This window comes from Macaca fascicularis, chromosome 7 (assembly GCF_037993035.2).
Source record: "Macaca fascicularis isolate 582-1 chromosome 7, T2T-MFA8v1.1".
NCBI classification, from domain to species: domain Eukaryota; kingdom Metazoa; phylum Chordata; class Mammalia; order Primates; family Cercopithecidae; genus Macaca; species Macaca fascicularis.
Window position 1 is genome coordinate 39,615,153 of NC_088381.1, and position 23,942 is coordinate 39,639,094.

At 45.1% G+C, this 23,942-nt stretch overlaps 1 protein-coding gene across 5 annotated transcripts in view; it reads left to right on the plus strand.

Moving 5' to 3' along the window:
• Positions 1-1,024: 1,024 nt before the first annotated feature.
• LACTB (lactamase beta) overlaps positions 1,025-23,942 on the plus strand; it is a 37,254-nt gene continuing 14,336 nt past the window's right edge. For 3 of the 5 annotated variants that reach the window (XR_012415023.1, XM_005559733.4, XM_073995962.1), the window contains exons 1-4: positions 18,759-19,190; positions 19,598-19,664; positions 22,967-23,157; positions 23,458-23,794. Coding sequence is in view for 4 of the 5 variants with exons in the window: in XM_005559733.4 (XP_005559790.3) it covers positions 18,834-19,190; positions 19,598-19,664; positions 22,967-23,157; positions 23,458-23,794 (952 nt within the window). In the remaining variant the exon portion in view is untranslated. Of the gene's footprint in view, positions 1,317-17,932; positions 18,162-18,758; positions 19,191-19,597; positions 19,665-22,966; positions 23,158-23,457; positions 23,795-23,942 lie in introns of those variants that run through there. The other 2 variants (XM_073995961.1, XM_073995963.1) reach the window with 2 other exon arrangements.

Consider the following 23,942-nt stretch of genomic DNA (forward strand, 5'->3'; position numbering starts at 1 on the left):
AACACAAGTGCTTTTAACCCTGAAGGGCTGTTCAGACAGATGAGCTTTTAGAGGGTGGACATGAAGTTCTCTGGGAGGAAGAAGCACCTTTCAAGCGTGATGAACTGTTAAGTTAGGTCTCCACTAGGGCTAATGTAACTCAGGAAACAGAAAGTGAGCCAGACCAAGTGGGTGGTAAACGACTGCTTGACCGGGGGCTGGTGGCTGATGGCGGGTGGCTGGTGCAGAGTCACTCAGCAGCGGTAGGTCTCCTGACTGCAGCTGGGATGTGTCACCCACTCCAGCACTAAAATTCAACACTGATGGCCAATTCCCCTTTGAAGGGTATTATTTTCTTTAATGATTTCACTCTTCCACTTGAGAAAAGGGAGGAGGAAAACAATTGCATTCTCCAGACACCTCTTGCCCCCTCGTTCTCTGCCTTTGATCCTGTTCCCATGCTTACGCCATTTCACGCCCTCCCTGTCACGCCCAGCTGTGTACCCTCCCTGCCCAGCCCTCCCCAGCCAGGTTTCTTTGGCTGTGAGGCAGCAAAGGTGCCCAGCAGACAATCCTTCTGCCCTCTTTCAGGCTGCGTTCAGAGTTGGGTGCAGAGAGGCCAGACGGAGGAGGATGCCACCCAGCCTGGCCGCACAGGGCCCAAGGTGACTGGGAGAACCCAGGCTTCCCTCTCACCCCACCCCAGTGGCTCCGGGCAAATGACCTCAGCCTGAAGCGGCCAGTGAGGAGGCGTTTGTAGGGCCACTGGGGTCTGCCAGCTGCTCACTGGCAGATGACCTGGGGGAGGCAGTTTAATAGGTGTGTGTGCCGTTCTGTCATGCGTGTCAGTGACCAGAAAGGCAGAGACCAAAGAGCAAAGGTGAGTGGTGACCCTCTCCCAGCGAGCAGGCCTGGCCCTCCTTCCCCAAGAGCCGTCCCCAGCCCTCCCCCCCCACCGCATGACGGAGAGCACACGTGGCCACTGTGGTTTTCATAATAATGAACTCATGAGGAACTAAAATTCACCTAGCACTTTCCGGCTCCCAGAGAGCATTTCCATTTGATTTGGTAGTGACAGTGATGCTGGGAACAAAGCAGGACAGGCATCAGCACTATCTCTGTGTAATCGGTGACAGTGCGGTTCCAGGGTGCACTGGCTTGGCCAGTGTTCTGTGGCTAAGATGTGGACAAGCCCAGTGAGATTCAAACCTGGGTCTTCTGACTCTAAGACCCATAGTGAGCGGGCTTCAACCCTAAGAACCAACGGGGAAGCACCAGCTCTCACTGAGGAGACAACCAGGAAATGAGTGTGGATTTGGAGTTGGGATGCACACATGGTGAGTAGCCGTGACCCTAGAATCAGAATATCTGTCTCAAGAAGCTTTCAGGGCTCTTAGTGCACCCGAAGACCCAATCTGCTGAATCATTAATTCACTCAATTTAATCCATTTGTCAAATGATTAATTCACTGATTTTTCCAAATTTACTTGTTGTAGTCGTAACAGCTTGAACAGTAATGTTTTTACAGTGAAAATGTTGGCCAAACAAAAATCTGTAGAAATTAACATGTTTTGCACATGAAAGGCTACCTTCTGGGCAGAATTCCAGCCTTGAACTGTATAATTAGATTGTCTTGGGTACCTCTGGTTTCTTTACGTGCTTTTGAATGTAAGTGTATATTTTCAAACTTGAAACACTTGAAATATTTTTTCATCAGTTTCTCAAAAGACATTTAAGCCTTAACTTGATTGAGGAAGTGTGGAGAAGTAGGTACACAGAAGAATCTGGCCCTGGAGGCAGCCCTGCCTGGTGTGTGAGCCAGTTCTGCCCCTGTCTTAGCTTTGGCACCTTGGTCAACTGACTTAGACATATGTGATAGGAGCTCGGCCATATCGCTTACAAATACTAGGGGAAAAAAACACATCACAGCAATAACAAGGTTATTTCTAGGTGGTGGATTGTGAGTAACTTTACTTGCCTTTTAAAATACTTTTTATTATTTATTTATTTATTTATTTTGAGATGGAGTCTTGCTTTGTCGCCAGGCTGGAGTGCAGTGGCACCATCTCGGCTCACTGCAACCTCCACCTCCCAGGTTCAAGCGATACTCCTGCCTCAGCCTCCTGAGTAGCTGGGATTACAGGCATGTGCCACCACGCCCGGCTAATTTTTGTATTTTTAGTAGAGACGGGGTTTCACCATGTTGGCCAGGCTGGTCTCGAACTTCTGACCTCAGGCAATCCGCCTGCCTCAGCCTCCCAAAGTGCTGGGATTACCGGCATGAGCCACCACGCCCGGCTAAATACTTTTTGATGTTTTAAAACATCCGTTGAATAATTTTAAGTGTTCACTGTGGAAGAGGAACCACACCAGAGGGCTTCATATATGTTGTTTTAAACCATATATGTTGTTTTAAACTTCATATATGTTGTCATAAACCCACAAGATACGTAATATTATCACTCATTTACAAAGAAACTGAGGTTCCAAAGCATTAAGTAACTTGCACAAATCCCACAACTCTAACGAGCCTGATTTCCAATCTCTGACTTCAAAGCTCATGCTAATTTGTACTTTCTCTGGCTCAACCGGTGTCCTCCTCTATTAAGTGGGTGTAATATTTGTATCTTAAAATATGGTGGGAGGATGGAATGAAATGATAGGTATGAAAGTCCACCGCAAATGATAAAGCCTTCAACAAAGAGTATTAATAATGGGTAACGTACACATAGTGTGCGCCCGGTACTGGGCTGTTCCAAGGGCTTTGTAGATACCACGTTCCCTTAATCATCTCAGTGATCCTGTGAGGCAGATGGCCATTATCCCAATTTTACAGAAAGGATATTGAAGAACAGAGAAGCTAAGTAATATGCCAGGGTCAGACCACTGCACATTATACCAGTTATCCAGATGGGAGCCTTTCAATTAGAAGTGACTCCCAAGTCACCTGTTTCCCAATGTTCTCCCCAACTCCTTCCCCAGGGATACACTGTACCTTACTAGGTGGTAGGTAGTCCACCTGGCTCAGCAGGAGGTCAGAGATGAGAGGTCAGACATTAGGTTTAGCGCTCAATGGTATGCACGGACCTTGCTTTCTGAGGACTGCCTGGGACAACCACGCACTCCAAAGACACTGCTGCCACCTGCTGTTCACACATTCTCCACCCAATGGCTTCTCCCCAGCACCTACATGCATGATCCTCTCAAGAACATTACCGTCTTTCCCAGACCCATTCTGCAGCCTGGGTAAAAGAATTTAAACTTTTGCTCAGTTTCAAATGCAAGAAGGGTAAACCCTGAGAAATAGAAGAGCTTGAATAAGGGAGCTGAGACACACTTCTGAGCAGTGTGACCTCGGGGCCCTTAGCCTCTTTAAGTCTGTTTCTTCATTTGTAAAATGAAGACACCATAATAACATGTGCTTCACGCAGTTGTTTTTAAGATAAAATAAGATATTTTTTCCAATCTACAAGTTACTTTCCTATCAGAAAAAAAAATGTTAAATATGTAAAGGGGGCAAGGCAGGATGGGACACAATTAAACATCCTAAATACCTAAAATCATCTCTGCTTACATTACCGTTTTTAACAAATCTTTAACATTTTTTCATAATAAGGCATCTTGATTTATATTTTGCTACTGATTTTGAGCTTATCAAAGTAAATTCTGTCATTCTATTTGCATTTTATTGAGTATCTGAACCAGAAATGTGAAATGGGGAAAAGGTTACCTGATTTTTTTTTTTAATGAAAAAAGTTTTCATAATTAAAATGGTCTCTTCCATCTGAGATTCTCAGAATATTTCCAAGATTCTGGTTCACAAGTTTCACATCACTTCTTTCAGGCAAATGGGCAACCTAAAACAGAGAAAATTGGAGTGGCCTTTTTCCACTTAAGTTCCCTTGGGAACTGACACAAATAGCAAAGCTAAGAGGCCTGGCTCCCGCTACGCAGCTATAAACATCACACCAGATTCTGTTTGCCTGAAAACTCCTTCTGACTGAGTCTAGATGCCAGTTGTTAGATGATAGTCAATTTGCATGTTGTAATATTCCCGGATGCTTAACTTATGTTGCTGGTTTAGAAGTTCAGTAAAACTGAAAGTGTATTATTAAGTTCCAGCAAGAATGTGTAAACTATTTCAGTAGTATCCACCCTACTGCATACCATAGACCTGAATATCATGGTTTAAAGGGGCAGATCTAGCTGCTCTCGCCCTCTCAAGGGGAGGTTGAGTACCAGCTCATTCTCCTATGTCTTTGGTATGGACAAAAGGCTAACTGAAGATACTATCAGCTACCTGGATTTATCTTTCTGGTGACAAAACTTTTCCCTCTAAAAAAGTAGCCCTTGAAAATTGTCTTTCCTTTGTGGAAATAAAAATAGCATTTTAAAAGAATAGCATTTGATACCTATTAAATTAGTAAAATTTTATAATAAATTGCTCAATGCTGGAATGTTAGCAATGAGATAAAATATGTTAACAGCATCAAAATTTGTGGGATCCTTTTGGAAAGCAATAAAAATATATTTGCAGGAACTCTAAAGAGTTTTTACGCTTTGAGCTAATAATTCTATCCTGGAGACTTTAGTTTTCAACAAAGGCAAAAAGCTATATTTAAGAAGCCAGTTGTTGTAGCATTATTTTTATTTTTTGAGATAGCATTTTGCTCTTGTTGCCCAGGCTGGAGTGCAATGGTGCAATCTCAGCATACTGCAACCTCCGCCTCCCAGGTTCAAATAATTCTCCTGCCTCAGCCTCCCAAGTAGCTGGAATTACAGGTGTGTGCCACCATGCCCGGCTAATTTTGTATTTTTAGTAGAGATGGGGTTTCACTATTTTGGTCAGGCTGGTCTCAAACTCCTGACCTCAGATGATCCACCTACCTCGGCCTCCCAATGTGCTGAGATTACAGGTGTGAGCCACCGTGCCTGGCCTGTTTGTTGTAGTATTATTAACAGTAGAAAAAGAAAAACCTGGAGACAACCTACATCCTGACCCAAAAGGAATCATGATTAATTCAGTTCATGGAATGTTATTTCACCATTAAAATGATAAACACGGAGGCTAAGTAGGAATGTGGATGCCTATCAAAGTATAATCACAAAAAGAAGAAAAAAGAAATGTAGAGAAATGCTTAAGTGAAAAAAGGGCAGAATACCAAAATGATATGTACATTGTAACTACAGCCCTCTTAAGTTTAAGTGCTTCTGGATGCCAACTAGGCTGTAATGGGCAAAAACACAGAGCCGTGTTAAGATGGTAGAATTCTGGATGATTCCTCTCTTTTTATTTCCAAATTCCCTTAATATGTTTTCATTATAAAAAGAAAACTGGGGGCCAGGCGCAGTGGCTCAAGCCTGTAATCCCAGCACTTTGGGAGGCCGAGGCGGGTGGATCACGAGGTCGGGAGATCGAGAGCATCCTGGCTAACACGGTGAAACCCCCGTCTCTACTAAAAATGCAAAAAACTAGCCAGGCGAGGTGGCAGGCGCCTGTAGTCCCAGGTACTCAGGAGGCTGAGGCAGGAGAATGGCGTGAACCCGGGAGGCGGAGCTTGCAGTGAGCTGAGATCCGGTCACTGCACTCCAGCCTGGGCGACATAGCGAGACTCCATCTCAAAAAAAAAAAAAAAAGAAAAAAGAAAACTGGCCTTTCAGGGTGTAGATATTCTGAGTTAACCTAGTTGCTCTACAGAGTACCTCTTTCTCCAATGGGGAGGCAGCCATGATCTATTTGGAAAAGCCAATGATTTCTCATTCTATCGTAGTAAGCTGCAAAATAAATCCATCAAGCACTACAATGATCAAATATGATATATTGCAATTAGAAGAAGCAAGGCAGAAAAATATCCTCTATTAAAGAATCTTGTGTTTCTAAATTTTCAGTATGTTGATCTGGGTTGATCTGTGCTAAGGTGACACTTGTCCAGACTTGATGGAAGAATTATAAAGTGACTATGAAATATGTCAAGGCCTGTTTCAGTACCAACTTGCATGTGACTAGCACTTTATAATTGTATTTATTTATTTATTTAGAGACAGTCCCACTCTGTCACCCAGGATGGAGTGCAGTGACGCAATCTCAGCTCACACTGACATCCGCTTCCCAGGCTCAAGCAATTCTTATGCTCCAGTCTTCCAAATAGCTGTGATTACAGGCACCCGCCACCATGCCCAGCTAATTTTTGTAAATTTAGCAGAGACAGGGTTTCACCATGTTGGCCAGGCTGGTCTCGAATTCCTGACCTCAAGTGATCCACCCACCTTGGCCTCCCGAAGTGCTGGGATTACAGGCATAAGCCACCGCACCCGGCCTATAATTTCTTAAATGTTTTCACATCTTTTATCAAGTTTGAGTTTCCCAACTCTGTATAGAAGGCAGAGCATGTAGTATTTTATACATGGGGACACTGAGGCTTAGAAAACTAAGTGATTTGCCCAAGTTCACACAGCTAGTAAACAGCAGAGCTGAAATTAAACGTTGGAGAGCTGTCTGTCATAAGGGGACATGAGTAAACACTCACTTTCAGTGAGTGTTGGCATGTAGCATATCAACTCTGAGCTACATGGATTATGGAGAAAATACTGATTGACTTTTTAAGCCCAGAAAGGAATTTTTTTTTTTTTTTTTTTTTTTAGACGGAGTTTCTCTCTTGTTGCCCAGGCTGGAGTATGATGGCGCAATCTCAGTTCACTGCAACCTCTGCCTCCCAGGTTCAAGCAATTCTCCTGCCTCAACCTCCCGAGTAGCTGGGATTACAGGCATGTGCCACCACACCCAGCTAATTTTGTATGTTTTTAGTAAAGACGGGATTTCTCCATGTTGGTCAGGCTGGTCTCGAACTACCGACCTCAGGTGATCTGCCCGCCTCGGACTCCCAAAGTGCTGGGATTACAGGCATGAGCCACCGTGCCTGGCCCAGAAAGGAATGTTTTGTGAGGTATGAATGGTTAGTGTGCCTGGGGAGGCCCATGCAATGACCTGTTGGAGAATCTGATAGCAACATGGTAAGGCCAGAGTGTGGTACAATTGCAGGAAGATGACTCAGGACCTCGGTACCCACAAACAGGAGGCATCTATGAGAGGGAGGCGGAGGTATGCAGTGCCCGATGGGGACTTTGGGAGGAAGATCTAAGGATGGACCTAGCCTTAGATCTTTGGTCCCCCAGTGATCAAGAGAGCTCAGAGGAAAAGCTTTCAAACTTAGACCGGGGCATAGAAATAAAGGGAATAACTCTTGAGATGGTTTCTAAGAAAGAACTAAGTAGCCACACATTGATAACAACAGTCATATTCCCAGCCTCCCTGTGGTTCCTGACATGGCTCTGGGCACCTATGCTTGAGCCAGCAAGCTCAGGCTTCCCACGCTGGGATCTGCAGACTCACCCCCAGACACCTATGGAGTTTCAAATTCTGTCTTTCCCTTTGATTACTGTTTAAAATTAGATTTGTGGTTGCAGGTTCTGGGTCCTCTGGCCAGCCGCTGAGTACCATAACATGGTTTCACAATCTACATTGGCACTGTGTTTAGATGGGATTGGAGCCAAATAATGCTATTTGCATTGTCACAGGCTAGAGGGAAAAAGAATAGAGGTGGACTTACTATGTAAACAAGTAGAGACCAAAGGACGTCACAAAGCATTGTATGCCAAATGTTTTCCTAGTCACTCAAATGGAAAACTGGTGGATACGCAGAGTTAACACACAGTCCATGGGGTACAGGCATGGAACATGCTCAAGAAAAAATATCTGCCCACAACCCCCAGAGGGAGGTGCAGATGCCAACCAAGCAAGCCAGAGTCAGGATCTGGTTCCTGGAGGCTGAAATCCAGGGAAGCCAGAGAGGAGAGAGCCAGAAGATGAGTGAGTATCCATATTCTTCAACAGCAGTCCAGTGCTAAGACAGGGCATGAGGACCAGCTCCACCGGAAACACCAGCCAGCATCTTAACCGGGGAGGAAGGAAGGTGTGTGCTGGGCAAGTGGGGCACGTGACAGAGTGGAACTGAAGTGGCCGTCACTTGCCCTTAGGCCAGTAGGTAAGATTGGGGTGACCCATGTATCTTATGGTAATGAACAAAATCATTACCATGGCATTGTCTTTTTTTTTTGTTTTTTTGAGACAGTCTTGCTCTGTCGCCCAGGTTAGTGTGCAGTGGCACGATCTTGGCTCACTGCAACCTCCGCCTGCTGGATTCAAGTGATTCTCATGCTTGAGCTTCCCGAGTGGCTGGGATTACAGGCGTACGCCACCACGCCCGGCTGGATTTTTGTATTTTTAGTAGAGATGGGGTTTCACCATGTTGGCCAGGCTGGTATTGAACTCCCGAACTCAGGCGATCCGCCTGCCTCGGCCTCCCAAAGTGCTGGGATTTTTTTTTAACACCCCCACCCCCTCAACCCCTCTCTATCGTGCAAAGTGCAGCCAAGGTCGAGAATCCTAGATGTTAATGATGAAGCCAGAGGTGTGGCTGGGGTCACTGCGCAGGTGTATGTAGATCTCCACAATGAGGCGCAGGGGCCTTCCTTAGAAGTGCATTGGGTATTAACAGTGATTAAGCATTAATTTGCTTTCCTCATCCCTTCCCCTTCTCATAATGTGTAATTGAACGAAAGTAATGGAGAGTTTGGAGCACACTGGCCAGGCTTCCTGTCCAAGAGCCTTCAGCCTCATCCTAAGGTACACACTCCTCTCCTGCACTGTGTGCTGGGAGGCTGGGTTTCTAGCCTTTGGGTAGCAGAATCTGACTGAATGTTCCAAAGGGGGCCACTCACTTTAACAAAGGACTTTTTTCTTTCTTTTTTTTTTTTTTTTTTTGAGACAGGGTCTTGCTCTGTTGCCCAGGCTGGAGTGCAGTAGCACAATCTCAGCTCACTATAATAGCTGCCTCCCGGGTTCAAGCAATTCTCATGCCTCAGCCACCAAGTAGCTGGGATTACAGGCATGTGACACCACACCCGGCTAATTTTTGTATTTTTAGTGGAGATGTGGTTTTGCCATGTTGGCCAGGCTGGTCTCGAACTCCTGGCCTCAAGTGAGCCACCTGCCTTGGCCTCCCAAAGTGCTGGGATTACAGGCTTGAGCCACTACCCCCAGCCACAAGTGACTTTAATTAAGAGATCCAAATGGTGCCACCAGGACACTTAGGCCCAGATATTCAAATGTGAAATCCTGGAAATTCTGTCCCAACAAAGCAACCAAGTGTCTTGTTATTTAAAAAACAAATCACATTGTGGCCAGGCGCAGTGGTTCAGGCCTGTAATCCCAGCACTTTAGGAGGCCAAGGCGGGGGTATCACTTGAGGTCAGGAGTTCGAGACCAACCTGGCCAACATGGTGAAACTTTGTCTCTACCAAAAATACAAAAATTAGCTTAGTGTGGTGGCGCACGCCTGTGGTCCCAGCTGTTTAGGAGGCTGAGGCCTGAGAATCACGTGAACCCGGGAGGTGAAGGTTGCAGTGAGCCGAGATCGTGCCACTGCACTCCAGCCTGGGTGACAGAGTGAGACTCTGTCTCAAAATAAAATAAAATATAAAAAAATAATGTTGGGAGAAAAGTGTTCATGCAGATTCTTATACCAGAGGATCTATTCTAACTGAAAAGGGAAAAAGGGCAAGGATTCCAAGACATGCCTGTTAGAGACATCCAGCCTACAGCAATGAGGCAGAGATTGCTCTGGACTGCGTTGACTTTTGCACCCAGAGTTAATTTGGTTTGACAGACTGCCAAATCCTGAAGTTCAAAAGACCATAACAAGTGGGGAAAGGGGCCAACATTCTTGGGGTTGGATTCCCAGAATTCTCCAAATATGAGTCTCCATAAGTAAGCCTCTCAGTCTAAGGCTCCCTCATGATGGTGGTTTGGTTTTAGAGATAGTCCATCTCCCCACCGCAAAGAATGTTAGGGGAATTCTGATGGTAAAAGCATCAACCATGTCGGCCACCTACGAACTTGAACTTAGATATGTAAACTTCTCCCAGAAGCCACCAACATAGTCATGTCTGAGGTTCACAAGGATGGAGCAACCTCCTCACACTGAAGGCAGCTGTTTTCATTAGGCCTGTCACAAAATACACAAGAGCTAGCATTTCCTCCTTTTAAAAATGTTTCATTGCAGACCAGGCACGGTGGCTCACGCCTGTAATCCCAGCAATTTAGGAGGCCGGTAGGGTGGATCACTTGAGGTCAAGAGTTCAAGACCAGCCTGGCAAACATGGCGAAACTCCATCTCTATGAAATATACAAAAATTAGCTGGGCATGGTGGTGCATGCCTGTAGTCCCAGCTACTTGGGAAGCTGAGGCATGAGAATCACTTGAACCTGGGAGGTGGAGGTTGCAGTGAGCTGAGATCACACCACTGCACTCCAGCCTGGGCGACAGAGCGAGACGCTGTCTCAAAAAAAAAAAAAAAAAAAAAAAAAAAAAAAAAAAAATCAGGCTACTTCATAGTAACTTATATATGCTGTGAAGCTTGATTCCATCTTCGAAACTTTCCACCTCTTGCCTCGTATTGAAACTGTCACCATCTCCTGTTAGATTTTTACCGCCAAACTACCTCTGAGAAACCAACCACTCCTCTTCTTCTCCATTGCTACCACCCCAGCCAGGTCACCTTCATGTCTTACCTCTGTTACCAAAAGAACCTCCTAACTGCTCTCCCTACACCAATCCTGTCCTCTCCTCCCTCCCCATAAAAGCTGTTCACGCTACAATCAGGAAGATGGTTTCAGCACACCTGATCCGTCCCCTCTCTCTTCTTGCTGAAAATCTTTGCTCTTAGGCTAAAACTCAAAACCCTCAGGTTGGCCCCTGCCTGCCCATACAACCCCCCTTGACCTTTCCTCCCCATCTGTCTGTCTCTGCCCGCAGCCACAGCCACCTCCCAGCTCCCCGACTCCTCCCTGTCACCTCTCCGATAATCACAGTTCAAATGGCACTTCCATAGGGAAGTCTCCCTTGAGGACCCCCAATCTGGGGCAGTTCTGTTTTAAATTTTCATTAACTGTCTTTAAGAGCAACTAATCTTCATTTATAATTACACATACTTGAATGTGAAGATGTGATAACAGAAAATTCATTTTATCTACTGGCCTCTAGGCTCTCTGAGCCTTACCCAGAGCCTGGCGCATAAACAGGTTCTTGCAGAATGTTTTTTTGGTTTTTTTTTTGTTTTTTTTTTTTTTTGAGATGAGTCTCACTCTGTCGCCCAGGCTGGAGTGCAGTGGCACGATCTCGGCTCACTGCAAGCTCCACCTCCAGGGTTCACTCCATTCTCCTGCCCCAGCCTCCCGAGTAGCTGGGACCACAGGTGCCTGCCACCACACCCGGATAATTTTTTGTATTTTTAGTAGAGACAAGGTTTCACTGTGTTAGCCAGGATGGTCTCGATCTCCTGACCTCATGATCCACCCGCCTCGGCCTCCCAAAGTGCTGGGATTACAGGTGTGAGCCACTGCGCCTGGCTGAGAATCAGTTTTTTTAAAAAAGGTTACCACAAAGGAGGTATTCCCCGAATTTTGAGACAAGGTTACTAATAAAACTCAGTGCATAATGGATGAGAGTATTTCTGCACAGAATCCAGAAAGGAAAGTCCTAACAAGTTATCAAAAAGACAGGAGAAGGGCAGAGCAGAGCGGACTTTGGAACCTGGGATGTGTGGCCAAAAGTCAGAGAGGCAGGGAGAAAAGGGCAGGGAGCTGTGAGGTCCTGGATAACACTGGGTCAAATGCTGTCACTGGGGACTGGTCTGTAACACAATTTGTCAGAGAGGTTAAGGGAACCCAGGATGGGACAGGTCCCATCAAGCAACCATAAAAGATGACTTGTAACTATCAGAGATGGAGAGTTGGGAGTAAGTAGAGCAGTACCTGACAATCAGCACTGGAGTCCATCTGACAAAAGTCTATAGTGTCTACAAGAAGGGAAGCCTGAGTGTCAGAAGTTTCCTCTCCTTGTTGATTGGATGGCAGACTGGGGCCCAGCTGCTTTGCAGCCAGCTGATGACCCGTTCATGGAGGTTGCACACACCCCTGTACTCTGGTTTCAGGTTCCTCAGCAGCCTCTGCCCATAGGCTGGCTTAACTATGATCCTGCTATGGGAAGAGAAAAAAACTGACCGAAGGAGATAGGCTGAATAACGGCTCCCTCCAGATGTCCATGTCTTCATCCCTGGAACCTGTGAATACATTACTTTATGTGGAAAAAGGGACTTTGTGGCTGTGATTAAACTAAGAATGTTGAAATGAGGAGATTCTCCAGGATCGTCTGGATGCGCCAAATCTAACAAGAAGGAGTCCAGGTCGTCAGAGTCATAGAGGCTGGAAGCTGCTATGCTGCTGGCTTTGAAGGCAGGTGAAGGGGCCAAAGAATGAAGGTGGTCTCTAGAATCTGGAAAGTGCAATTAAACTGATTATCCCCTAGAGCTTTCAGAAGGCAGGCAGCCCTGCCCACACCTTCATTTAAAACCAGTGGAACTGATTTCAGACTTCTGACTGCCAGAATTGCAAGGTAATAAATGTGTATTGTTTGAAGCTACTAAGTTTGTAGTCATTTGTTACATCAGCAACAGAAAACGTATACACTAACGAGCATAAATATCTGGTCAACAGATCAGTACCCAGATCATTCATTCAGACTCTGGAGATCATTCAGACTCTGGAGATCATTCAGACTCTGGAGAGTCTGGTATCTGTCATTCAGTCCCCTGGGCCAGATTATTGCTAGGTGGTCACCAAATCAAGTTTCTGGATCTGCTAAGCTGAGTCCCCATGTAGCTGACCTCAACCTCTCCAAGGTCCTTCCACCCTGGGAAGTCTGGCCTGGCCTGAGGAACGGCTGGCTCTTCCTCATGAAAACCACACCGACTAGTCACTGATCACTCATGATTTGTCGGCTGTCAGGTGAGGTTTGGGAATACAGCATAGACTTGGTACCAGGGAGGCCTGGTTCACAGCCCCTCTCTACCAGTCGTGTGATCATGAATGAGTTACTTAACTTCCTTCAACCTGGAAAACGGAGGTGACATCTCTTTAGTGTATAGTTCTGTAAGGATCGACAGAGACAATATGTACCTAATACCAAACACAGGGTCAGGCCTAGGGTAGGCTTCCGATCAAGCTTGCCCCTTCCTGCTCACATACCCATGAGTCTCACCATGCTCATCTCTTTGTATACTGGACACTTCAGCTACTTCCTCTTCCGTGTTATAAGCCCCATGGCGTCCCTGTGTTCTGTTAGCCCCCTGGCTACAAGTCAGTGACCTTACCCATCATCTTCCTAGTGGCCTGCTGACTTAGTTGGGGTTTCCCCACAAGTAGAACCTGAGACAAGGATTCCAGCTCAGGTAGTGTGTGGGAGATGAGCCTAGGAAACACCACAGAAGATGTGAGACAGGGAAAGGAAGGAGACAGTGAAGGATGCGAGATCATGCAAGTTACCTACATGGCGGAAGCTTGATCCCCTCGGGGAACTCAGAAACAGTTATCCCAGAAGGGCAAAAGTGCTGAGGCATTTTACACCTACTCCCAGCCGTCTTTATTTTTTTGAAGGGGACAGCAATTACTCCCCAACACTTCCTGCCTGCTGCACTCATGGACAAGACAGGCTCCAGCACCAGAGTCCTCAGGCAGGTACTGGCAAGTAGAAGGGCTGACATGGGGAGGTGGGAGCCACAGCTGCCACATCTGAGGAGTGTCACTTTGGCTACCTGTCTCCCTGGTCACAGCTTCCCCCTGGCCTTGCCTATTCCTTGACCAGTCATGAGCTCGACCTGCCTATTGCATTGTTCAGACCTAACTGCATCCTAGTCTCTAGCTCCTCCAATTTGCAAACAGATAAATGAAAGGAATTTGTAAAAAGATTTTATTGTATATATTTAAGATATATAACATGCTGCTTTGATATACACATAGATAATGAAATGGTTTGTGACGAGAAGGGAGACCATTTCCTCAGCAAACTAACAGCTGCTCTCTCTGGTCTGGGCCTTCTACTCTACCTTTAAACATCCCGCATCACTATCTCCATTTTGCAACTCTTAAAGCTCCAGTCTGCATATGTCAAAGGCTGATCAGGTTCAATAAAATTTTTTTTGTCACCTTTAAAACCTCTAATTCTTTCTCCCAGCTAATCACATAAAAGTTACAAGCATCTCTGGGTTATCATTATGGCCCTGTTATCATTACCTGAGAATGTTTGAAAAACATCCCACAGAGAACTCTAACTAAAAAAGTCTGGAAAACAAGAGAGTCGCCGTATCAAACACTTGTTTATCACAGGCCGGGTGAAGCGCTGGGAGATGAGATTATTAGATATACCCAGGACTCAAGATCCAACTCTTACACCCTAGATGCTGTTCATTAGTAAGAAATCATTATGGAGGGCCTGCTAGATGCAGAGTGCTTGTGTTGGGTTCCATCAAGAACAGAGAGAGGCTTGAGAAGCTTCCAGAAAGAACTTCTCTTTCCTAAAACAATGCTGAACCTATTCCAACTTCCACTATTAGGGAAGTTTTTTTTCTTTTCTCTTTCTCTCTCTTTATTTTCTTTTCCCTTTCTTTCTTTCTTTCCTTCCTTCTTTTCTTTTCTTTCCTTTTCTTTTCTTTCCTCTTACCCAGCATCATCTTCTATAGTGAACCTCTTGCTGAGAGGTTTAGAATTTTTGTACTATGTGGCTAAAAGGGACCTCAGAGTGCATGCTGGTTTACAGATACAGATCCTAACATTCGGAAGGGAAATCATTAGCCTGAAGTGAGCCCACCTCATTGGTGGTTGAACAGGGCCTGAAATCCTTGCCTCTTGTCCCTAGTGCTTCCCTGCTTTATCCTTTAAACTGTTACTAGGTCGGGTGCGGTTGCTCATGTCTGTAGTCCCAGCATTTTGGGAGGCCGAGGCAGGTGGATCATGAGGTCAGGAGTTCAAGACCAGCCTGGCCAAGATGGTGAAACCCTGTCTCTATTAAAAATACAAAAATTAGCCGGGTATGTTGGTGGGCACCTGTAATCCCAGCTACTCAGGTGGCTGAGGCAGAGAATTGCTTGAACCCGGGAGGTGGAGGTTGCAGTGAGCCACGATCATACTACTGCACTCCAGACTGGGCGACACAGCAAGACTCCATCTCAAAAAAAAAAATGTATATAAGGCAGCCAGCACATAGCAGTCACAAAGCAGTCTAATAATAATCATGAGCTGTCACCATTTGTCTCCCTATAGGTGTGACATGGCTTAGTCCAAGTTAAGGTCCACTCCTGACTTGAATTCCATTTTCCAGACCCCTGATAGGTTTGGTTCTCTCCAGCTAAAACTCAAGATCTACAAATGAAAATCTTCAGAGAATTCAACTTAGTAGCAGACTGCTAGAGCTACTCTGTAAAGCAGTAATCATAACCAATTGATTTCACCATTTTTCTATAAAAAGTACAGTTTGACACTCATTCATATGAAGTTTTCAATACATGTTTGTTGAAACTTACCATGTGACCAGCATTGGGCTCACCCTGGAGAAAACTAAGTCTCTAATCTGAGGGAACTCACAAATCATTGGCAGAGAAATCTCAAAGAACAAACCCAAAAAGTCTAGTACAATTGTAACATGGGGTTAAGTGTGACAATAGAGGAATGCAGGGCACAAAGAGGGAGGAAGACACTGTTTGCCAGGTGGACGCTGGAGGGAAAAACGTTCCAGGAAGAAAGAAAGCCTGTCCAATGCCCTGGAGGCATTTAACAGCCATCTATTTTAATAGAACTGAAATCGACTCACAGCGGGATAGAGATGGGGTAGGAGGGAGGAGCCTGATTCTGAGAAGCCCTTTGTATCACGCACGTTCTTAGCTGCAAATTCAAAGACCACTTTGGCCAGTTACATAGAAAATGAATTTATTAAAGCATGTGGGGTGGGATGGCTGCATATTTTGTCTCCTCATTTGAGAGGGAAAGTGGAGTTATTTTTAATTATGCCAGGATTGCAAGTGTAAAGGACACATGAACGGAGTCTTTTAAGATTCGGGTGCTCCTAGAAGCTGGGACATTGAGAGCGGCCTTGCGACTGATCCAGTGGGGGGTAAAGTGGGGCAGCCCTGCCATGCTATGAGAGCCCCTGCCGTTTACTGCCCAGAGAGCTGCATGTCTCATCCAACACCCTCAATGGCATTGCCAGCTTCTGACTATGTGCACCTCTGATTGGTGAGGCCTGCTTCACACACGTGCTGCCAAGCGAAGGGAGACGGACTGGGAAAGCAAATTCCTGATGGCACCACCTACCCGCTTCAGCCAGGACCTCCCTGCGGCTTTGAATGGCACCCTGGTCAGCTCCTGGAGAGAGGCCGTTGAAGTGGACTTGGCAGGGGAAATAGTACCTGAATCAACCAAATGTTCACTTGAAATTGCACTGTTTTGATAGCTAGATGTGACAGATAAGGTGTTGGACCAGATGGAGATATCACTAAAATCCCCCTCTACCCAGGTGGGGAGGGATTTGGCCAAGCAAAGCAGGTAGCAATTACTGGGAAAACCAAAACCTTCGATGTTTATACTCCAGTGGATTGGGAGCTCTTAAACAACCAGTTACAGTTGTTAACTGCCCTCTTGGGGCTATGAAAAACCCAGACCTTCCAGGGTCAGAGGCCTGGCCTCCCTTCTTGGCAGAAGAGGAAATGAAGTTCATTCCTTTGTGGTGAACCTGATTCTGTAAAAACAAAACCCATTTTTTTCTCAATAGGTTATCCTACCACATGTCCAACCATAGGAGTCTGGAGTTTCTCTTATTGGTTAAGCTTTAGAGCATTTTGAATAGGAGTTAGATATGGTTATATTTGAGTTTCAGAACATTCATCCTGGTTCATATTCCGTCTTTTTTTTGTTTGTTTTTTTGAGACAGGGTCTCACTTTGTCACCCAGGCTGGAGTGCAGTGATGCAATGTTGTCTCACTGCAGCCTCAACCTCCTGGGCTCAAGTGATCCTCTCACCTCAGCCTCTCAAGTAGCTGGGACCACAGGCGCACACCACCACACCTGGCTAATTTTTGTATTTTTTTGTAGAGATGGGGTTTCGCCATGTTACCTAGGCTGATCTTGAACTCCTGAGCTCAAGCAATCTGCCTGCCTTGGCCTCCCAAAGTCCTAGGATTACAGGTGTGAGCCACCATGCCTGGCCATCTTTATTTTTTTAATTAAACTTTTCCACAAGTTTATTGCTAGCACGTAGAAACATAATTGATATTTTATGCTTATATTGTATCCTAAATCTTGCTGGACACACATTTTAATTTTAGGAGGTGTTGGGTTTTTCTTTGCCTTTTAAGATTTTTTTTTTTTTTTTTTTTTTGAGATGGAGTCTTGCCCTGTTGCCCAGGCTGGAGTACAGTGGCGTGATCTCAACTCACTGCAACTTCTGCCTCCTGGGTTCAAGTGACTCTCGTGCCTCAGCCTCCCGAGTAGCTGAGACTACAGGCATGCACCACCATGCCTAGCTAATTTTTGTATTTTTAGTAGAGACAGGGTTTTGTCATGTTGGCCAGGCTGGTCTCAAACTCCTAGCCTCAAGCAATCTGCCTGCCTCGGCCTCCCAAAGTGCTGGGATTAACAGGCATGAGCCACCGTGCCTGCTCCTTTAAAATTGTTTATGTAAGCAATCATGGCATCTGCAAATAAGGACAATTTTATCTCTTTCTTTTTGATCTGTGTGCTTTTAATTTTCTTTCTTGCCTTATTGCACTCGATATCATTTCTAGCACCTTGTTGAATAAGAATGATTAGAGTGGACATACTTGCTTCGTATGTCTTTCCCACTAAACATAATGTTAGCAGATTTTTTTGTTAGAAGTTCTTTATCAAGTTGAAGAAGTTTTTCTCTATTCCTGTTTTTCCAAGAGTTTTTTCGGTCATGAATGTGTTTTGCCTAATGATTGATACATTCACATAAATTGATATGATCATGTGATTTTTCTTTTTTAGCTTGTTAATGTGGTTAATAGCATACACTAAACTGAGATATAGTAAGACAGGACTTGTGGCGAGAAGAAGCTGTAGAAGAACATTCCTTCTTCTAAAGAAATCGCTGCAGAAAGAGATAAGGTACTACTTGGGAGGACGAGGCAGGAGAATTGCTTGAACCTTGGAGGTGGAGGTTGCGGTGAGCTGAGATGGCACCATTGCACTCCAGCCTGGACAACAAGAGTGAAAGGTAATAAAAGGTCTGTTTGTAACTTCATATCTTTGGTGTGGTGTGGAGCTAGAATTCCAGAAGCAATAGATTTTAAAACAGCTTTAGGGAAATGGGTGGAGCTGAAATGAGACATAAAGAAGGGAGATGGCAAGAGAGAGAAAAGAGGAAAGGAGAAAGGGAAAGGAAAGGAGAAAAGCATCTCTAAAGGGAAAGGAGACGCCTGCTGAGCGTCTACTGCGTGCCCTGCGCTGTTCCAGAAGTTGAGGATCCAAAACTTCTTCTAGGCTCCCCAAAGAAGTCCCAGTCTGGTAAGGAATCTGACAAGTAGTTAAATGATACAAAGTGTTAACTGTTGTTAAGGAAGTGTGCACACTGAGGGGCAAGATGGTTAGGGCGAGAACGCCCATGGGACGGGAACTAGGAAGGCTTCTTGGAGGTGACGCTTGATCTGAGGGTAAGCAAAGGAAAAAAAAGGAAAGAGAGACAGAAAGATAGGAAAAACAACAAAGAGACAAGAAAAGGCAAAGGAGGAAGGGCTCGATGCGATCGGCGCTCGGGTCGTCAGGCGTCGACTGCTAGGGTCTGACCGCGGTCCCCGCCCCCGTCCCGCCCCCTGTCCTTCCCTCCGCCCCGAGCCGCGGCCGGCCGGGTCTGCGTGAGTTCGGTGGCGGCCGGCTGTACAGAGACGCCATGTACCGGCTCCTGTCAGCAGTGACTGTCCGGGCTGCCGCCCCTGGGGGCTTGGCCTCGAGCTGCGGACGACGCGGGGTCCATCAGCGCGCCGGGCTGCCGCCGCTCGGCCACGGCTGGGTCGGGGGCCTCGGGCTGGGGCTGGGGCTGGCGCTCGGGGTGAAGCTGGCGGGTGGGCTGAGGGGCGCCGCCCCGGCGCAGTCCCCCGCGGCCCCCGACCCTGAGGCGTCCCCTTTGGCCGAGCCGCCACAGGCGCAGTCCCTCGCCCCGTGGTCTCCGCAGACCCCAGCGCCGCCCCACTCCAGGGGCTTCGCCAGAGCCATCGAGAGCAGCCGCGACCTGCTGCACAGGATCAAGGTGCGGCCACTGGGGCGAGGGACGTAGGCGGCCGGGGACCCACCCCTCTCGGCGGTGCTGTCGGGGGCTGAGTGGACCCCACCCGGGGCGGCGGGGTGCCCGCGATCGGCTTCCGAGAAAGACTTCCCATTTCCCCACCGCCGAGCCATGGTCAGACGCTCTTGGGGGTTCCCCAAATCTGGGCGGAGGTCACCGCCTGTCTCGGGGACCGCCCCTTCCCCCTAGGAGGCGGACAGGCACCTCGCTTGCTGTGAGTGAGTGAGCATGGCCTGGGACGAGGTGGGCGGGGCCCGGCTGGAGGGGGCGGGGCCCAGGCTCTGGGGGCGGGGCCTTGGAAGGTCTTCGAGGAGTGATCTGGGCTTTTTTCAGCAGGCCTCTAACTGTCAGTTCTTTCCCTTCGGTCTTAGGATGAGGTGGGAGCACCGGGCATAGTGGTTGGAGTTTCTGTAGATGGAAAAGAAGTCTGGTCAGAAGGTGGGTTCAGAAAATTGTTGTTTTGTTCTGTGCCAGTTGGTAAATAAAATATTGTTTTACTGGTTAGAGTGGATCCCATGAAATGCTATTGCATTTACTTAAAACGATGCATATTGTGGAGAAAACATCTAACATAATAAAGAATCAGGTGTCTTTAAATCACAGTAAGGCTTAAAATGTGACTAATAAATTGGAGTCATAAAGATGGCTTGCTTCTATCCACTCCCACTTTTCTCTTAGGACTGAATTTATTGGTCTGAAAGTTGTGTACAGTAGTCCCTCCTTATCCTTATATATTCCAAGACCCTCAGTGGATGCCTGAAAACGTGGATGGTATTGAACCCTGTATATTCTATATTTTCTCTTACATATATATACCTATGATAAAGTTTAATTTATAAATCAGTCATAGTAAGAGGTTAACAATAAAAATAAAATAGAACAGTCACAACAATACTCTGAGTGGCATGCAATTTAAAACTTAAGAATTGTTTATTTCTGGAATTTTCCATTTAATAGTTTCGGACCATGGATAACTAAAACTGAGGAAAGCGAAACCACAGATAAGGGGTGACTACCGTGTAGAACAATCCATTAACTGAGTACTTGTAGGTAACACTTATGGGTAGATAAAACTCAGAATTTGTGAATTTTTGTTTTTTAATTAAGTTAACAATTTGTTGAGTCCTCTCTTCTGTAAAAGGCAGAGTACTAAGTACTGGGGTTATACACTATTCCTTGTCTTTAATGACTTTTCAGTCTACTTTCTTAGACTTTTTACCAGGCAGAGATGTCAACTATTTTTTTCAAACAAAAGGCAAGAAACTTAGGGAGAGGGATTTCTATTCATTTTATGATACTTTTATCAAGGAATTATTTTTCATAACTTCTCTATTGCACAGAAATTGATCTAATTGGTCATCCTAGGTTTCTAGGAGTTGTACTTTTAGAAAATGATGTTTCAGGCCGGGTGCAGTGGCTCACGCCTGTAATCCTAACACTTTGAAAGGCAGAGGCAAGTGGATTGCCTGAGCTTAGGAGTTCGAGAGCAGCCTGGGCAACGTCGCAAAACCCTGTCGCTACTGAAAACACAAAAAATTAGCCAGGCATGCTAGTGCGTGCCTGTAATATCAGCTACTCGGGAGGCTGGGGCACAAGAATCGCTTGAACTTGGGAGGTGGAGGTTTGCAGTGAGCCGTGATCATGTCACTGCACTCCAGCCTGGGCAACAGCGAGACTCTGTCTCAAAAAAAAAAGTTTCATATGCCATTTAAAGGCAGTAAGTTGATGGAAGCAGTAGGGGTTTGAATTTGAAGAAAAATGAGCCAGTCGACGTGGTGCACGCCTGTAATCCCTGTGCTTAGGGAGGCCGGGGAGGAAGGATCGCTGAAGGCCAGAAGTTTGAGACGAGCTCAGGCACCATAGTGACACCTGTGTCTCTATAAAAAAAAAAAATTTTATTGTATTATTAATTATTTTTATTTTTTGGAGTTTCACTAGTTGCCCAGGCTGGAGTGCAATGGTGCAATCTCAGCTCACCACAACCTCCGCCTCCCAGGTTCAAACAATTCTCCTGCCTCGTCCTCCCAAGTAGCTGGGATTACAGGCATGCACCACCACACCTGGCTAATTTTTGTATTTTTACAAAAATTAGAGATGGGGTTTCTCCATGTTGGTCAGGCTGGTCTCGAACTCCCAACCTCAGGTGATTCACCTGCCTCGGCATCCCAAAGTGCTGGGTTTACAGGCATGAGCCTCAGCGCCTGGCTTAAAATTTTTTTAAAAAGGAAAATGATTCTTCCTTCAAGTATAAGTATAGTCTGATCATTATACCTAATTTATGATAAATCTCGTAATCAAAAATTACATAAATGTCAGCTTTATGGACTTTATGCAAATATTTTTTAGATATTTACAATTATACAATTTTATAGTCATTGTATTCCTTTTATTTCTTTTCAGATCTTGGTTTTCTGTCTTTTATTTATTTATTTATTTATTTATTTATTTATTTTTTGGACAAGGTCTCTTTTTTGCCCAGGCTGGCATGCAGTGGTGTGATCTTGGCTCACTGCAGTCTCAAACTCCTGGGCTCAGATGATTCTCCCATCTCAGTCTCCCAAGTAGCTGAGACTACAGGTGTACTCCACCATGCCAGGCTTTTTTCTTTCCTTCCTTCCTTCCTTCCTTCCTTCCTTCCTTCCTTCCTTCCTTCCTTCCTTCCTTCCTCCCTCCCTCCCTCCCTCCCTCCCTTCCTTCCACTCTACCACGCCAGGCTTTTTTCTGCTCTGCCCTGCCCTGCCCTGCCCTTTTTTGTATATTTTGTAGAAATGCGGTTTCTGCCATGTTGCTCAGGCTAGTCTCGAACTCCTGAGCTCAGGTGATCCACCTGCCTCCGCCTCCCAAAGTGCTGGGATTACAGGCACTTTCTCTTTCTTGGTTAGATTTACACACTTGCAACCTGTGAGAACATGGAAACCAAATTTAAAATTTTTTCTGGAAAAAGCTTTAGGTTAGTACATAATTTTTCTTCTGGTTTGCAGCCAAATTAAATTGATGGTTAGCTAGATTTGGTTTGTGGGACATCTTTTCATACTTTTTTTTGAGACAGGGTTTCACTCTGTCGCCCTGGCTGGAGTGCAATGGCGTGATCTCAGCTTACTGTGACCTCCGCCTCCCAGGTTCAGGCGATTCTCCTGCCTCAGCCTCCCGAGTAGCTGGGATTACAAGCATACGCCACCACGCCCAGCTAATTTTTGTATTTTTAGTAGAGATGGGGTTTTACCATGTTGGCCAGGCTGGTCTCAAACTCCCAGTCTCAGGCGATCTGCTCGCCTCGGCCACCCAAAGTGCTGGGATTATAGGCATGAGCCACTGCGCCCGGCCCACACTTACTTTTATTGAGTGGCTATTTTAAGGAATTTGGTGGAAATTTACTCAAAAGTCAAAAATAAATATAATCTGAAGAAGAATAATGATGTTTTCTTTAAATAATAATTTATTTAAAATATGGAATAACTCAGTTGTTTAGATAAGCTAAGAAAAATTTGTATCTAAGTCATAGAAAATTGCTATTGCAAACAGGGTACAATTTCACTTTAGTTATAAGGTTAAATTGTTAGACTTACCAGTATACTAAGATTTTAATCTTTTACATGTCCAGTGTTAAGTAACTTATAAAAGTGGAGTATCTTTTCTTTTAGATAAACACAGCATGTTTAAAGATAGTATTATTTCAGTTTTTGAAGACTTGTTTGACCATGAAGCCTTTAATAGTGACTTTTTACTTTTTTCCTCCAAAGGTTTAGGTTATGCTGATGTTGAGAACCGTGTACCATGTAAGCCAGAGACAGTTATGCGAATTGCCAGCATCAGCAAAAGTCTCACCATGGTTGCTCTTGCCAAATTGTGGGAAGCAGGGAAACTGGATCTTGATATTCCAGTACAACATTATGTTCCCGAATTCCCAGAAAAAGAATATGAAGGTGAAAAGGTAGTGAAACTCACAGTTCATTTTACTAATGGCATGTTAAATGGTTTATGCTAGAATTTATATTTAAAATGTTTCCTAGGATTCTTTGGCTTTTTAGTTATTGTTAATGTATTAGGTTTTTTTCATCAAGATGATAATCAGGTAGGTATTTTTCTGAAATTTGAGGCTAAGGATTTGTACATGACATTTTCCCAGCAGCAGTTCAAAATGGAAAATATTACTGAGACATTATTCCAAGGTAACTAACTTTCTGTTTTTCGGGTTAATACTGTAATTGAATTTTCGTGTTTTTACAATTAGGTTTCTGTCACAACAAGATTACTGATTTCCCATTTAAGTGGAATTCGTCATTATGAAAAGGACATAAAAAAGGTGAAAGAAGAGAAAGCTTATAAAGCCTTGAAGATGATGAAAGAGACTGTTGCATTTGAGCAAGAAAAAGAAGGCAAAAGTAATGAAAAGAATGATTTTACTAAATTTAAAACAGAGCAGGAGAATGAAGCCAAAAGCCGGAATTCAAAACCTGGCAAGAAAAAGAATGATTTTGAACAAGGCGAATTATATTTGAGAGAAAAGTTTGAAAATTCAATTGAATCCCTAAGATTATTTAAAAATGATCCTTTGTTCTTTAAGCCTGGTGAGTGTTCATCCCTTCTCTTAACAAAATCATCATTACTGAAATGTTAATTTTCAGGAAATCCAAAATGATACCATCCTGAGTGCATTCAGTGAGGCTAATGTTTGTGACAGGGGCTAGTCTGGTGCTTGTGTTTTTATCTGTAGTT